The 17,950-nt window shown below is 43.7% G+C and overlaps 1 protein-coding gene across 3 annotated transcripts; it reads right to left on the minus strand.

Moving 5' to 3' along the window:
* Positions 1-7,178: 7,178 nt before the first annotated feature.
* On the minus strand, positions 7,179-16,760 carry LOC105276579 (GTPase-activating protein CdGAPr). 3 transcript variants are annotated; one of them, XM_011334312.3, is made up of 8 exons: positions 15,581-16,416; positions 14,690-14,899; positions 13,966-14,103; positions 13,472-13,876; positions 12,860-13,190; positions 12,404-12,737; positions 11,395-12,310; positions 7,179-11,318 (listed from the first exon to the last, which is right to left on the minus strand). In XM_011334312.3, exons 2-8 carry the CDS (start codon positions 14,768-14,770, stop codon positions 8,859-8,861), a joined length of 4,665 nt encoding a protein of 1,554 aa, XP_011332614.1. In that variant the 5' UTR covers positions 14,771-14,899; positions 15,581-16,416; the 3' UTR covers positions 7,179-8,858. The 3 variants fall into 3 exon arrangements, with proteins under 3 accessions (XP_011332614.1, XP_011332615.1, XP_011332616.1); XM_011334313.3 differs by having other exon boundaries at positions 14,690-15,031; XM_011334314.3 differs by lacking the exon at positions 15,581-16,416 and adding an exon at positions 16,612-16,760 and having other exon boundaries at positions 7,450-11,318.
* Between the last annotated feature and the right edge of the window lie 1,190 nt (positions 16,761-17,950).

Genomic DNA, 17,950 nt, shown 5'->3' on the forward strand with positions numbered 1-17,950 from the left:
GAAGTAATTGCGAGGGATCAGAGCGAGCGAAGCTACTCTGTCAGTTCGAGGGCAACGGGATGCGTAGAGAGAGCGACGGAGAGAAAGAGAGAGAGAGAAGGGGAGGAGAGAGAGAAAGGGGCGAAGAGGGATGACGCCGCGCCACGCTTCCCTCCCCGCTCCTTCCCTACTTTCTCTTCTCTGACTGCGGATTCGCGGGGGTGGAGAGAGATAGAAAGAGGATGAGGAGAGGATCATAATCGTGTTATCGGGACGAAATCACGGGGTACATTCTCGGATATACATCGGATGGACGAATACGCGCACATCGAGACCACGAGCGACACACAACACGCGCGATATTCATTTTCTGTGTGTGTGTGCGTGTGTGGAAAAAATAAGTTTCCTTTTTACGTCTATCGTTGCATTATGCTCTCGTGATTTTGAAGAAAATTAGCTTGGAATAGGATACGTCCGTGCATCAACACATGACTGGCTATACGCAAGTTTTGCGCAGAAACTTAACGCCGAAACCGAGGATTTTAATCAATACGGAGAGAATTTTCCTGAAAAATATCATCTCTAAACAAGAAAATACCATATTAATTTAATCTTGCTACAATATGTAATAGTGAAAAAAATAGCGAGAAGATTTATTGTTACGCATGATAGATTTTTATAGCATCAGATTATAAAGAACATCTTTGTATATATAATTAGTTAAATAGTGATGTATATAAATTTTAACTTTAGATGCATATGTGTACGTGTGTGTATACACATTCCATCACATAATAATATAGTATGATAATAATTAGGCCTGTTATTTTTGATCGAAGTTCGATAACTTCGAAGGAACGAAGGAATCTTCGAAGGTACGATCTTTCGAAGGATCGAAGCTTCGAAGATGTGAAGTAGTCTTCGAAGGTCAATAACTTGAAATTATGCGGTAATTGACTACATGCAACCAATTTCAGCTTATGTTATCACGTCTTTTCTATTTCTTTGCTATTTGCGCGATAGGATTTTCGGTGTCGCGCAGAAGCAAGTTGCTAGCAGCAACATCTAAATAATCGTTTGAAAGTGAAGGCGCGTGATCCATGTTACAAACAATTTATTAGTAATAAATATTATATTATAAAGTATTAATATTATTAAAAATACAACTGTGATACGACATTTCATACAATTCTGGATTCTACGATAAATAAAGGTAAACGTCGATTCTTCGTCAATTTAGAGAAATCAAGGATCTATAAAAACTTTACAATTTTTTGATATTATTTACGTTTTTATTCACCGTGTTTTTATTGTCCAATACAAAATATTTATTTGATTTCAAAAGTGATTTACTTGATTATATATTGAATATATTCTTTTATTCGGATTTGTATCAAATATTTTAGGAAATTTAATCATGAAAAAGAGTTGGGTATGGGCACATTGTGATAAAGCTGCAGACGGAAAATCGGCGACATGCCTAATTTGCGATTCGGTGCACATCTAAATATTCATAATTCCATGGTTTGGATAGCATCGACAGTTGTAGTTCGGTTCTAGTTCTTTCATAAAATCTTTGAAGGAAGAACTAGAAACAAAACTATACGGTAATTGACTGCATGCAACCAATTTCGTCACAGCTTTTGTTATCTTCTCAACACGTTCTTTGCTAATTGATCCTGATTTTTTTATCGAGCGAACTAATGATGTACGAGCTCGTTTTGTTGGTGTTGTTGATATACTGTTATTTTCTTCAGAACTCTCTTCTAGCTGCGAATGTTCTGTACTATTTGTTGCTTGAGAGGCATATGATTCCTGATGTACTAATCTGGAAACCATAGAAGAGTTTGCCGAATATTACATTGCTCTTAAAAAAGTATTAAAAATCAATCTAATAATCATAATAATTTAATAATAATTCATCCAATTTGTAAATTACTAATTTCACATTAAATTCCGCGGTTTAAACTTTACAAAACATCGTTATTTTAAGCTTGAAAATTTTAACTATTTATCTATAAGTTTATTTATGTAGATAATAAATGAATGAATAAAAATTAAATAATAAAATTTCTGAGTATAATAGTTTATTTACTCTATACTGTCATCGTGCGGACGTTGTATCGCTTCGGTTGATGGACGGATTGAATGAACATTCTTTAAATGTTCGATTAATGTTGAAGCAGATCCGTGAGTTTGCAGCACCGAATCGCAAATTAGGCATGTCGCCGATTTTCCGTCTGCAGCTTTATCACAATGTGCCTATACCCAACTCTTTTTCATGATTAAATTTCCTAAAATATTTGATAAAATATTTGATACAAATCCGAATAAAAGAATATATTCAATATATAATCAAGTAAATCACTTTTGAAATCAAATAAATATTTTGTATTGAACAATAAAAACACGGTGAATAAAAACGTAAATAATATCAAACAATTTTAAAGTTTTTATAGATCCTTGATTTCTCTAAATTGACGAAGAATCGACGTTTACCTTTATTTATCGTAGAATCCAGAATTGTATGAAATGTATCACAGTCGTATTTTTAATAATATTAATACTTTATAATATAATATTTATATAATTTCAAGTTATTGACCTTCGAAGACTACTTCACATCTTCGAAGCTTCGATCCTTCGAAAGATCGTACCTTCGAAGCTTCGAAAAAGTAACAGTCCTAATAATAATAATGCAATTTTTATTGTTAGCATATTCTATTATTCTATTATTCTCTCCGTATAATGTTGCATCACACTTACGGAAAACACATTCTTAAATCACGCGTGATTCTTGATATCTCTCGAGTATTTCCTATTTCTCATTTTATTTTCTGCCTGGTCTAAATTTACATTTTTTAATTAATTTAATATCCATTTATTCATTATCGCGTTAGGTATTTACTATAAAAATTGATGAGCAAAATTGATGATCTTGAACGAACGCTTAAATGTCAGGAGGTAACAATATCTCATAAGAGCGGCGCCGTGCATGCGACACGCGACACGCGAGAATCGACCAGCCTTTGATGCACAGCGAGATGCTATCGGCAGTTGTCAGGAGGCGGAATCGTGCCAGCTCTAGTGCAGGTAAGCTCGTAAACTAATGAGATCACGGGAGCCATTTATGACGTTTATTAGATTCCGTTAAGACATCTATTATTACGGTACATAAATAAAAGGGGGGAAAACTCGGCGATCCCTCGTCAAGGGACGGAGGGACGAAGCGGAATGCGGCGAGAATAATGAAATAAAGGACAATGAAGTGGCAGGTACAATGGCCAATAGAGCCTAGGACGAAAGCGAGGACGAGCAAGGCGCCGACGGGCGGCGAGCGCAAGTTCTCGCGCTGGAAGGGGTTGCGACACAGGGGGTACAACTAAAGGGCGCGAGGCGCGCGCTTTAGTTCGGTGGGCTAAATGTAGTGGGCGTGTTCCCATTACTTTCATTATTTTCAGTTAGCAGGGTACGTTCAGTATCGATGCGGGCATGTCCCGCGTGTGTAACGGAGTTGCTACATTTTTGCTTAGATCGATAAAGTATGCAAGTGTCTTCCTTTCTTTTCCCTAATAAGAGCAATAAACGTTATATCAACAATTATAATTATTAGCACTAGGACGAAATTGATCGAATCGATCGACCGATCGGCCTCAGAATCGGGTAGTACTATAGATCAATTTAATCCGAGACTCGCACATGGAAGCGAATTGCCTAACGCACGTTCGAGGAGGGGAATAGAGCCGTTGGCCTAACAAGCTGTCAAGACGTCGCCGCGTGTCAATCCGCGGCTCTACAACAGCCCCCGAAATAAAGCCGCCTAAAAAGCTTCATCCGTTGGCCCGCACGACGAGTCGCGAACGAGAGAATTTTTCGTTTGGAATTTTACACGGAGATCCTTACGCGATCGCGCGCAATTTGCGATCGGCGATCGGATCGAGAGGGAAGGATACGCGCGATGCACGAGGAAAGGGAGGATATCCGCGGCGGAGACAACGGCTTTAGTGCCCACGTGTCGTTTAACTCGATCACCACGGCAATCTGGCCCCGTTTCAGCCTCCGGTTACTACGACGCTTCCGCTAACAAATAACATTGTCGTCGACCCTGCGGGGGCGTCCTGATTCGATTTGTGCACCGTGAAAGCGCGCCCGAGAAGAAACGACGTTGGTCGATCGCGAAACGAGAAACGAGAGGCAACAAAAGATAGAGAGAGAGAGAGAAGAAGCTGCGAGTCAAAAATCCCGCCTGCCGTGTATCTCTAGGCTTCCTATCAGTAATATCGAAACACGCCGATCGATCGTGCGAAACCGCTCCACAAATGATCGCGGGCCATTCGCGCGAACTGCAGAACGGACACGCCACCGCTGGTACTCGACGAGATCCCTATCCGCATGGCGTGTTTAAAAATAATTGCCGCGGTAGATCCCACGATAGTCACGGAGTCGCCCTCACCTCGGCGCTTCCTGGCTCTCTCGAGTGGCCCTCGCTCTACGACATAAAGGTGAACTTGCTTCCCCTTGTGCGAGTCCTCGCACGCCTCTTCCGCCGCCTGTCGAGAGAGCTTCCACCTCCCATCCACTCTATCACAGCGTTTAAAGAAGTAAAGACTGAAGGCCCTTTACACGTCGAGAGAGCTTGAACTGCGGGGTTCAAGACGGACCCCCTCGAGGAAGCGATCGAGGCTCGACGACGCACGACAGGAAGGACAAGAGCGAGTGAGGCGACATTTGCGACAACTTGCCTTCAAATGTGATTAACATTCACTTGGCATCCTTTGATTTCCGATGTAATTGACACGTGTCATTCTTCATTAATATTCTGTTGTCAATATTATTTTGATTTCTGAAAATAGAGAGCGATATAGAAAATTAAATTATCGAAACGCGTTAATAATTCCAGATTACTCATTGTTGTGTATTGTACTACGCGTACAGAGGACATTCTTTTATTTAACTTACTCGTAAGGCCCGCGTGTTCTTTTGGCACGTTAATTTAATGCCTGCAGAAAAGCAATTTGTATAGTTACATTTATTATAATAAAAGCTACAACTGGTGAGCATTGTAGTATTTAAATTTTAATATTAATGATAATTTCTCATAAATTGTCGTATAAAAATGTCATACACAATACACTTAATAATTTTCCGATTATCATTCTAAAATTTTTAAAATATATACAATATCAAAAATTATCATAAATTATATGTTATTAATCTTTGAGAGTTGGTTATTAATAAAATTCATGTGATGGGATGTAAAGGGCACTTTAAAAAATTTTCAAACACGATTCTTTTCAATGTTTACAGCGTTTATATATTTATTTTATACGTACAACTTGTGTGTCCATATATATATACACATATGTATGTATATATATATATTTTATATATATATATACATACATATATACATAAAATTATAATCGACAATAACAGTAGTCTTTCATAACGGAAATAATTATTACTAGATACGATTATAACTGGGGAAAGGAGGCAGAAATACGCCCAATCGAATAGTAAGGCGCGAGGCCGCCTACACTTAAAAACAAGATTACTATTAACCATTAAACATTACAGAATTAGTCTTTGTATTGTTTTACGGGGAACTTTAACTTCTAGCGGCTCAACATTATTTCAGGGGTCCTCCAGTAAGGATTTTAACGAGTCTACAACTTTTGCGAAAACGCAGGAATCTCAACTTATTAAAAATACATACATCGCTCTTGGATATATTATTATTATTATTGCGCGCATTAATATTGTGCGCAATGTCCGTCATTAGGTAATCTCGTTTGTAGGGGGTTTTAAGCTAGATACCTCCAGTTTTAGGCCATTACTATGCAGTAAGAGTAATTCAAGGGGAAGTGAATGATATTGAATCAAGTTTTCTTCAAGTAATTTTCTATTATTAATTAAATATCATGTGTGCGTGCATGCTGATTGCAGATCTTTGAGTACCGATCATAATGAGGACATAAAGATGTTATTATCGAGTCAACTTTTGGAAGTAGATGAACGTTCAATGGGCGATTATCGACAACGGTTCTGATCTTTGCGTATTGTGCACTTTTAGCCAGAATCGACACATTGCTAAATAAAAATATATGTGCAATACTAAGCAGAAAATGTGTTATCAACAAGGGAGCTCGATATGAGTGAAATCATTCAACTTTCGATTAATTGCGCGTTCCTCTCTTATCTCTTATCTCAAGCTTGCGAGATACGCAGTTACGTAAACAATTAATCTATGATTTATCCCTAGTTAAATGCTTCGGGATTCGTGTAAGAGATCAAAATATGTATTCCCAACACTCGCGGAACATTGAATATGCGGTTTGTTCGCTCGATTCAAGTACGACTGTATACGCAATCATATTTGACAATTGTGCCAGTCTTTTTTCCCAAACGCTTTTCCAAAATTGCCTAAATAAAAAAATTGCTTAAGGGGAGAGCCTACTTTAGAACGTTAAAAATAAGGTATAATTTTACGAACTTTTTTGGAGAAACTATACAGCGGATCATTATAAAACTTTGATGCATTTATTAGTACATGTTTAAAGATAAAAAAAATTATTTTTTTATTTGAATATATCGCCTGTAGAGGTCGTCCTGGAGGCATTGTAAATTGGTGAGCATTCTCCTGCCTCCAAATTTCATCCAAACTGAAAAATTGAAATATTTTCTCGTTATTTATGAATTCCCGTCGTCGATGAACCTTTAATATTCATAAAACCATTAAGTCAAACAATTATTTTTGCATGAAAAAGTTCAAAAACTTTGCCTAAAAATCGTACTTTTGTGTTCTAAGCTCCACCATTTTGGCACTTTTCAACTTTTTTCTTCTCTCTTTGGTTCATCGACGATGGGAATTCATAAATAACGAGAAGATATTTCAATTTTTCAGTTTAGACGAAATTTGGAGGCAGGAGAATGCTCACCAATTTGCAATGCCGGCGACGCGGCTGCACTAAGATTTCTCCAGGACGACCTCTACAAGCGATATATTCAAATAAAAAAATAATTTTTTTTATCTTTAAACATATACTAATAAATGCATCAAAGTTTTATAATGATCCGCTGTATAGTTTCTCCAAAAACAATTCGTAAAATATACCTTATTTTCAGCGTTCTAAAGCAGGTTCCCCCCTTAAATGAAACGCTCCGCTAAAAGAAGTTAACTGGTAGCTTTTTTTCCGCTCTGGAAAAAGAAGAAATAAAATTTTCGCGCGTAAAGATATTGCGTTCTGCAGAAAAGTGAGCGGTCAGTTATCTCGCCCTCGTAAATAACGCAAAAGCGAACGCAAATGAAGCTATAAAAATGTAACTAAATTCTATCCGCGCGGTGTAGAATTTCGTCCGTAATAGCCTAATGAGATGCAGTGAGGTAGCTAAACGGAACTACTGCTTAGTAATTAAAATCCGGTGATGCTCGAGGCCGGTTAGGCGCGATAGTAGGCTCTAGAACAATCATTTTCAAGAGAACTGCTAGTATTTTGTATAGTAATCTTGATTTCAAGCAAGTTTCTCGTCGTAAAACACGCGTTGACACGTGAATCAATATGTTACACGTTACACATTAACTAACCAAAGGAAGTTAGCACATGTTCGAACGGTATATTTATCGCTAGACATTATTATACACCAGTCCATAAAGAGATAACATTGACGCACGAACGAAATGTCCGATTTGATGTCGTGAATAAATTTGTCGAGACTTTTTAACACACTCAATGTTCAATTAATTTAATCTTAAACCTTATGTATGTACCAGAGATTTTTAACACGCGACACTCTAGAGTACAATACAGTTGTATTTAAAGCTAAAACAAAAAAGAACGTGCCGTTTGTCGTGGACAAAATAAAAGAAAAAAAAGAGAGCACAGCAAGAAGAGCAGCAAACAAATAGAAATACATATTTTGACAAACAGATAACACTTTGTAACTAGCGCTATATAAAAATAATTTCGTAAGCGGCAACTCTTGGATATGCCGGGAAATTAACGTCATCGTTTATAATTTATAAAAATAAAATATCAACCTGAAATGCAGAACTAGCATTTCTTTACGAATCGCAGTTATTCGTGGATTTTTAATGACTCTGGTACATCCAAAGTAATTAAATTATATGCTTGCTAGCGTAACAGTACAAAGAACACGAGTAAATCAATGAAAAATATCAATGAAAGATCAATAAACATTAATAATAATAATAGAAATAATTACAAAGATTTGTTATTAAAGCTTATAACAATAATAAAAGTTAATATTTCTCTCTTTGAGTTATTAATAAATTAATAACGAGCTTCACAAGCACTCCTACAATTCCGCTAATAATGATCGCGCGACGAAGATCGAGTCGCGACTCGAAGTATACTTCATCGTCGACCTCGCCACATTCTAGTCTCAATATTATTCGCGATTCGAGTTACTTTACGGCATTTAATGAGATTCGAGTGAAAGCGATTTAGTGAATCGATTAAAGGCGTTTAAAGCAGAATTACATGAATATCGTCATGAACGTAAGCAACAATGCTCGCTCGCAAGTAGTATAAATAAGCAGAAGTCAGCATTACATTCGAGTGATAAAAGTTCGATGTAAAATATTCAACGAATTATACAAGTTAGGCGATTTAGGATGGCGAATTTATTCAGACGCCATTCCGATTAGATTGCTAGATTCATTGTATCGAGGGTGGAGGACACGCGACGTCGTTAAGACGTCGTAAAATTTGGCTGAATCAACTCCTACCGCCATTTCAATCCGCAGCTATTTTACATTGGAAACCAATGCTGGCTATTACATTGCCGATCAACTATGCTCTCTCCTGAGCTTATTTCTACTACTAATTAAAGCGAATTTCAAGAAGACGAAAACTTGATTAATGAAGAGAGGGTCTTGAAGCTCTCTGCTTCAACCTGGTTAGTAACGCCTGCTCACCGTCATCTTCCGTTTTCGATGAAATCCCGCGGAAACTTTCCGATCGATACTTGTCTCTGAGAAATGTCCTCCTCTCCTCTTTGTACTTTTCGATTCTCTCTCGACATTGCGGATCACCCAAGTCCAGGCCACCGAGAGTCTTCAACTGAATCTTCTCGGAAGCGCTCGAGCTGCTGCCGCCGACGTTGGGCGTGGAGCAGTGCTGCGCGTCGTCGGACGCTTGTTTTATCGATAACGACGGCATTTCACCCGTCATCCGATTGAACTTGGCCTCGTCCAAAGATCGGCTCAGCGCCGCTCGAGTCGCTCTCGCGTGACGCGCCCGCAAGCAAGGCGGCAAGTGTTGCGACGCTTCGTCGCTCTTGCTCCTCACGCAGTCCAATTCCTGCCTCAATTTCCTCTCCCGGACGATCTCTCTGCCAATCTCCGAGTCAAAGTTCCTCCGATCCCTGATTGTCTCGCCCTCGTACTTTCTCCTCGCGGACGCGGCCGCATCTCCCACAGCGCCTCCGGATAATCTCTGCAGAGCCAGCTCCTGCAGGATGGCCGCGGTGTCTCGCAGCACCACCGCGTCGTCAACAGTCGACTGCACAGGAGCGTTCGCGAATGCGTCTGACGCCACAGCTAGCGTTCGTTCCATCAGCTCGGACGCTCCTTCCGGAGCGTGCGCGACCTCGCATGGTTCCGCTGCGTTCTCCGACGGAATTCTCACGTCGATGTTGCCCCGTATTTGAGCGGTTTGTAAATTCACGCACTTCTGGCTCTCATCGCCGCGTTTGGAAGCGCATTTACGCTGCTGCGCATTGACCTGCTGTTTCTGAGAATTATTTCCGAATACGAAACTTTGGCACTTCTTCGACAGTCCGCTTGAACGGTCATTGTCGCAGCTGTCTTGCTTCATGGGTACGTTCGTTGTTTCTTGATCCTCCGCGGATTTACCGGCGAATCTCGGGTGGTTCGTGATTTGCAAAGGACGTGACGCACCTTGCTGCCGCGCGCCTGTATCCCTCGACAAATGGTGATAGTTCTCGAAGGTCTCCGTTTCTCTGAACATCTCTCGCTCCTCACGCGCCTCGTTCTGATTCGTGCCAAATACATTCGCGTTGTCCACCTCGATGTAACACGCGCGAACCTGTCGCTGATCCCTCACGTTGGACTCCTCGCTCAAATTAACATCAGTCGCGTCGCACGAGTATCGATTGCCATTCTCGCGGTCGTGCAGACGAGAACGGGAATCATCGTTAACGAGATTGCCTTTGTTCATTAGACTGAAACTCGTTTGCGGATTAGTCTCCTCTCGGTTCACGTACTCCTTCGTGTCCGTAAGGTCGAACACCATCTCTTCGCTTTCCTGTGCCAGTATGCGGTTTTCCGTCACGCTGTTATCAACTCCCATGCGAAACGTATCCGCGGTCGAGATCAGCGTACGCTCTAACGACGCTCCGGACACGTTCTCCGACGTCACTGGATTCGCGCCGCTGTCCAAGAAGGAATCGTTAGGACTGGTCGATTCGCTAATCGGCGTTGCGAGTGAACCGGTCGTATCCCCGATAATTACCCATTCACCGGCGTCGTTGGCGTTGCTGGTCGCGCGCTGATTTTCCGCATTGCTGAACACCTTCATGTCCGAGCTATCACAAATGACGAATCCAGACTCCCGCAGTTCTTGCAGGGTTTGCTCGCACGACATTGGCGAGTCGAGATCAGTCGCATTGGATGACGGCAACCTCGGCAGCTCGACCGCGGCGATCACGTCGTTCGGTATCGAATCGGTGGTAGATTTATCGCACCTCCCTTTCACGTCGCCCGCATCTCCCTTTTTATCGTACGATTCGGACGAGATCTTCACCGACTGCGAACTTAGTCTGTCCGTCGCGACCTTGCGAGACGCGGCAACTCCGCCGGTTCCAATCTCCCCGCACGAAGACGACAACCTGTTACACGGCGTCATCTCCGTGTCGAAAATTGAAGCGACCAAAGTAGACCGAGTGGTAGACGAATTTGCAGTCCCGGCAAGCGACGTGATCGCAGTTTTACCACGCAACTCCGCGTCGTAACTCCTAATCCTCTCGCACGACTCTAATTTCCTATCCGGCTCTACTAGATTTATTGATAATCTATGATTAGGGTCCGATGACTTCTCGGAAGACGACACGCTGGTTTCCTTCAACTTGTTCGCGCTGCTGCTCCTATCACGCTCGTCACCGATCTCGAGTGGCAAAGTGAAACTTCGGAAACTTATCCTGGGACTGTTGGCCGACATTGGCGATGGAGACGCACCCTGTAACACCGCCGGGGTCAATGGCGTTGAGGCTTCCGACAGCAACGGCAGGTAGCCGGGTGTTGGTAGTGGAGATGGTGTGTCGACACTGTGAATGTCCGCGCTCGTTGCTACCATTACCTGAAAGATATTGTCGTTAGAAAGAGCGAAAGTGGCGGATAACAACTTGGACTCAACTTGGTTTCACGATGATCACCTGATCAGGACTTTGGCTGTCTATGAAACGCAACTCGACGTCACACTGCAATCTCTCCTCTAAGCGTGACCGTTTTCTCTTGGAACCGCCGCTAGTGGCGGTGCACTGACTCGCCTCGGTTCTCTGTCGGCGCGGCGACGCCTCCACAGATGCCACACCGCCACCCTCCTCTTCCGAGAGCATTCTCATCTCTCGCTCCTCCAGGTCGAAATTCAATTGTATCTCCGAGAGATCCAGCGGCGAGGATACATTAGGCGCGTCGGCTAGATGATCGAAGTACGAGTCGTGCGAGACAGACCGGCTGTGACCGCAAGTTCTGGTAGGTGGTGGGCCGCCCAAAAGGGGGCCCAAGCTATCCTCGCCGTCCAGACTGTCGGCACTTTTGACAGGTCTTAATCGCCGCAAGGAATTCAAGGAACTCGGCACCGTTTCCGCTTGAGGTGGCGTGCCGATCTGCCTCGCTTTCCCTATGGCGCCTCTGCCGAATATCGCCCGCCAGTTCAGCGAGGGCGATCGCTTCGATCCGTTTCTCTTGCGCGGTAGCTCGATGACCGTGTGATAACGCAACGGCAAACCAGCCGGACCAGCCCCTACTTCTATGTAATCGGGTTCACCTCTGAGGCTCCTGTTGCGCGCCTCCTCCAAGGTGAGCAGTCGCGCAGACGTGGTAATCGCCAGAGACTTCGGTCTACCAACAGGACCGTCCCCAAATATAAGTTCCGCATAACAGACCAAAAATTCCGTCACAACCGCTTGCACGCCGACACCCTGAAGAGCTGCCACACCGCCTACTTCCAGTTCCTTACATCTCAAGAGATTTGGGGCCCAAACTATGGCTACGTTCCGCGGAGTCATGCCAGTTTCCGTGCCACGTGCAGCTACCCTTACTAGGTGACGCATCAGGTACTCCAGTGTCCTGCGCGTGCAACGTTCATCAGAAATTAGAAAATGTCAGATCACCGTAAAGAGAAAACATAATTTTGGTAACGGCGGAATCAAGAAGAAGTACCTGTAATGAGGCGGTGGTAGCTTTCTAACTGCGTCTCTCATGCGTCTCAATCTCTCGGCGTCGCTGCTGGCTTGAACCGCATTGACGAAGGTGGAGTAAAGCTGATACGTGCACAACGGATTCGGCAATTCCCTAAAGTACATCTTCAGTAAAGACGCCACGGAGTGAATGTCCTGCAGGATACTCTCATCGGAATGCAACGCTGGTACTCGATCCTCGTCAAAGGCGTTTCGTAATTTCTGGATGTTGGATGTCACGCCGCTAAGGCGATATATACCGTCGACTAGACCATGTTTTTCGATAAATTCCGCGCAACACGTCAGGACTATGGGTACTGTAAAACAAGTGACAACTTTTTCTCTCTCTCTCTCTCTCTCTCTCGTCCTTCCAAGTACCCGAGACAACTGATCAACGTATCTGTATCTGTATCATAATGAGGTATATTAGAAGCTTTACCATCTTGACCCGAGTTCAGCAGGTGTTCTCCCAAGTCGCAACCGAACACGCGCTCCCGCAGTATGCCCGACTGCTTCAGTCTCCTCCTAGACGGCCGGTTCAGTATGAAAGACCTAAAGAAGGCTATTAGCTTGCCGTGCTTCCGGAGCACGGGTTTCACCGGCAATCTCGACCTGACTGTTGTCGAAACCGTCAGATGCCGTGGTACTTTGTCTCCAATCACAGCGACGCATTCCGCCGGGAAGAAGCCAACTGCGAATCCGTGCTTTCCACGCCACCACGTGCTTTCGCCCGAAGGGGGCATGTCTATGACGGATATCATGTCGCCTACCTGTACGTCGCGTAAAACACTTCGATCAATTATCGCGAATCGTTCTACGCACCAAACTCATTAGCTCGGGAGGACACACATTATCAGATTAGAACAGATGAATTTTTCTCAGCAAAATATGAATTGCGAGTGAGATTGCGACGACTCACAATTCGTCTCGATTGAGATTTTAGCTTCTCACGAAGAGGTTTAATTTTATGTTCGAGTGGATTGAGTTTGATTGAAGATGTGACTGAAAAATCAATCTGATAACGAGTGCTTTATGATTTAGCGAATGCTACCTGAAAGGAGATCTCATCTTGCGCCTGCGCGGTGTAAGGCCTCACTGCATACGCCGCGGCAACGGCTGGGGTGTTTATCGGGCAGGAATCCGATTCCGGGACCAAAATCCTTCTACCTCTGTTATCGAGTTGCAACCAATTCAGCACCGGGCCGCAGTTTAAACCCTCGTGATTTAATTGCGAGAATCGGTTCAGATAATCCTTCAGTACGTCACGAGCGTTTTTCGGCTGAATGTCTGGAAGTTTCATCAGGGAGGAGAACTTTCGATCGAATATACAGCGATGCAACTGCTTGTCGAACATGACGAAGTTGTCGTAGGATCTCTGCAGTGTCCAGCACGCGTCTCCGGACGTTATGCGAACTGCGTAGCTCTCCGAATCGTTGGAATCTTCGTTCATTGATACCTGAAAATTAAGTTGCGCCTCTTAATTGGATTCTCTCCCATGTATCTCGTCGTGCTTAGCGTATTTATTTGGCGTACTATTTAGCGTACCTCTAGAGTACCCAGTTCAACGTGCTCGTAGTGAAAATGAGCACACTCATCGAGTTTCGGAAAGCGCGCGATACTACCCATGTTGCTACCGGAACTAACAGGTGTGCTGAAATCGTCTGCCCGATTACATGCTGAGCCCTGCAATTTTTATTTATTATCATATATAATATAATAATAAGTATATCGCGGATTCTGTAAGCGCGGAACAACAACAAGCTCCACATCTACATGAAAACTTTTAATATATATATATATATATATATATATAATACTTCAAAACATCGTAAGCTTTTTATGATTATTTTTATTTTATTTTTATTCCCGCGAAATTATGGAAATTATTTTGGAAAACTCGAAGGATTTAAATAACGAATTAAAATCTTGCATGGAAACCTTTAGTAATTTCTGCAAAATGCTTATTTTTAATATATTGTAAATTCAGCAATTTAAAGAAACAAAACTTTTCAACAAAAACTCGAAATTTCGCATAACAGCCTTATATCCAATGCTTATTTTTTATATATCCTTAAGTTTAACAAAATATTTATTTTTATACAGAGTAGCTAATATTTTGAGAAAATTATTAAATTGAAATATTATTTCAAATTGAAAAATTATTAAAGTTTTATTTAATATATAACATAACACATAATTGGTGTGTGTGTGTGTGTGTGTGACATAATACGCACAGAATCTTTTTGCATTTGTTTAAATAATATGTTACCTGAGGCTCGATGTCCGTAAGCCGATGAGCACGGGGTCTGTCTTGCGTCGATGAACCCGGCATCTTTTGCGGCCGTTTCATAGATGAAGACGAGAAGGAACAGGGTGAGGATCCAGGCCTTTGACCCAATTCGCCACGACGCGCCAGAGTGACTGCGGTGATTCTTACGTTTCTCCCGATCGAATCATCGTCCTCTCTCGCACGAACCCTCTGCGCACAAACACCATGTCGATGCTCGGCATTATTTTTTTTTTTTCGCCAGAAAGAATCAAAGAAACTGTCTTCCCTTCCTCCGTACCAACGTTCTGTTTGTACTTATCCGAGAACTGCTCTGAATGCTTTCTTTGTACAGTTTGCGTCATGTTGCGTAAACATAATTATATAAAAATGTTAAACAATATTTTGGCATTTTTTTCACATAATTAAATTGTATCCTTGATTACATATTATAATTAGTTTATTTGTCATTAGCTTGCGTATAACTGTATTAATTTTTAGAGTAATGGGGCGAGGGGAAGGCGAGAGGAAACCGCGTTAGAAATAATAAAACAGAAAATTTGACACTCCCAGAAAACATTATACCAGTTATTTGATCCCCTTGTCTGCGACGAGTACGCTCGCAAACGTTTGCAAAAGAAGTGGCTGTTTCTCTCTTTCATTCCCCCCTCCCCCTCCCCCTCCTCCTCCTCCTCCACAGACGAAAGAAGATCCGGCCACGATCCCCCTTTATGCTTCACCATATGTGCGTGAATGTATCATCGTGCAGTAGCACCGGCAATATTCAGCAACTACTGTTATTATTATTATTATTAACCTTTTTCATAAACACACTTCAATAAAATCGTAAATGGCGTATACTAATCACAGATTGCTCTCGTTGCTTTTTCTTACCTAAAATGAACAATTTCATACTAATCGATTCTCCGCCACGTAGACTAATAATTTCACGGGACATTTTTCGTAGGGAAGTGCAACGCGCTGGCATCGTTCATTGATCCTCGCTCGCCACTCGAGCGTACGCGGCTGATTAATTCAGAACTAGCCTCGTAAACATCTCGCGCTCCCGGGCTTCCTCACTCCGAGACACGATCGAGATGAGGAAATCGAAAAGACGAAAGCGTCGCGCGCTCGATAGCCCCGCGGCCCGTCCCCGTCGTACGTTCTCGCGCGTGCACGAAAGCGATCCGATGATCCGTGGGCACGGTTACACTCCCGATACTTTAAGGTTAGGACGGATCCTGGCCGCGCGTCGTGGACGAAGCAATCGCGACCGTGCGCCGTACGGGATCGGAGACCCGCGGCTCGAGTCGACACGCAGGACCGCGCCGTTCCGATCAACCGGGCGATTCAATTATGCGCGACTCGAGCGGTGCGATGCGTGCGTGCCCACAGTGGCGAGTAACGCGACGATATCCGACTCTTGCGCATCGGCCAAGTCGCAAGGGCTGCGAACAGCTGGGCTTCCGCACATTCTCCGTCGCGAGAGCGCACACACACACACACAGAGGCGCGCGCGCGCACACACACAGGCACGCATACACATCCAACACAGATATTATACATGCGCGCGCGCGCATACGCACACAGTCGTCCCCTCACTTGCCGCCGTGCGTGTGGACTAAATCTCTACACGAGGGAAATAACGGAGCTATTATGTCACGAGTGGTCTCTCTCCTAGTCGCACGCCCAACGCCTTATCGCGCACGCCCGGACGAGGATAAAACTCCGAGGAGGGGAGGGCGGGGGGGGGGGGGAAGACGGGCCGGCGCGACGCGCGGCGGTCACTATAAACGGGACGAGCGTGCCGTCGGCGTTCGTGCCGACGGCGGACTCGCAATAACGATCCGCTTCGTGTCACTGCGTTTCGGGACCGCGGTCGATTCGAAGATTCGGGTAGGATCGAACGCGCTGGAGATACCCACTTGCAAGATGGTACGGCCGCTCCTGGAGTCGAGAACCTCCGTCAGCCCGACGTCTCACCGCGAGCCGCGAGCGAGGGGAAACGCGCGAGTATCCCAGCCATGTCCGCCTCCTCCACTCGCGCGTCGTTTACCGAACGACCGACGCGAACGGCGCGGCACGCCGCAGCACCGCCGAGGCGTCGCGAGCCTCGCGTCGAACGGCGCGACGGCGGGGCGATCCCGCTGCGATTCCTCCTCGCTCGCTCACGCTCGCGTCCCGCATCACCGTTCTCGCGCCACGGTTGCGAGCGCGTTTCGCGAGGAGCGCGGTCACCCTTACTCGCCGAACACACGAACGCGATTAAAGACGTTTCTCACAATATGCCGCTCATCGCTCGCCACACGCACAACCGACCTGACCTAACTTCACATAACCTAACATGACGCGATCCGACGCGATAGACGCTCTTGTCACAACTGTTGCCAACTTTCGCGGGTCGGACGTAGCGGATCAATTTTATTCGGATCAATATAAATTATATATCACAATGCTTTCGCTGAAGCAAAAGAAAAAGGAAGAAAAAGAATTTTTCAAAAAACGAACATCGTTGTCGCGTCTAACCGATTACGCCTCCCCCGTTCGTAATTTTCTGTCCCACCGTTTCCGTCCGGCCATCGGAAGGATTGTCACGAGAGACAATACGTAATAAATTAGCCTCAAGAGCCACTTGTGCATCGTGCAAGTTATTTGCTTTTAGCATTTTTAAACAACAATCTCGAAACTTATGGTTCAAACTGTACTTGACGATCCTGCTTAACGCGACGCTCAATATTTCACAGGATTTTGAATGCTTGTCATAATTATTGCGCATGGTTATTTGATTCATGTTTGCGCATGCGATTTGTTGAATAGTCAAGATTGCTGCGTTATTTTATTGTGATGTCCCGCGGCGCAGTAATAATTGATTAAATTAATATAGACAAATAAACGATTAAAGTATCGATTAATGAATAACGAGAAAACGAGCACGCACAATGCTGTTATTCATATGAATTTTTTTAAATATAAACGCGAGAAGACGATGATAAGAAGCAAAGAAGAATAACGTCCCCGTGTTAAATTACGACGGTATGTTCAAATGAAAATTACTCCCTCTCGATAACAATTTGTACATTGACTGCGTCAATTGATAACTGCACGACTTGCGCCATTCACAACTGACCGACGGCGCTAATTGGTGAACTGGTGCCGCGAACAGTACAGTATATTAAAAAGAGGTCAATTGCGTATCACGCAACGCAATGATTATAAAAATGAGTAGCTTTGTCAAGCTGACCAATAAAATTGCAGATTTTGTAG

The sequence above is a fragment of the Ooceraea biroi genome, chromosome 12 (genome assembly GCF_003672135.1).
Source record: "Ooceraea biroi isolate clonal line C1 chromosome 12, Obir_v5.4, whole genome shotgun sequence".
Taxonomy (NCBI): Eukaryota; Metazoa; Arthropoda; class Insecta; order Hymenoptera; family Formicidae; genus Ooceraea; species Ooceraea biroi.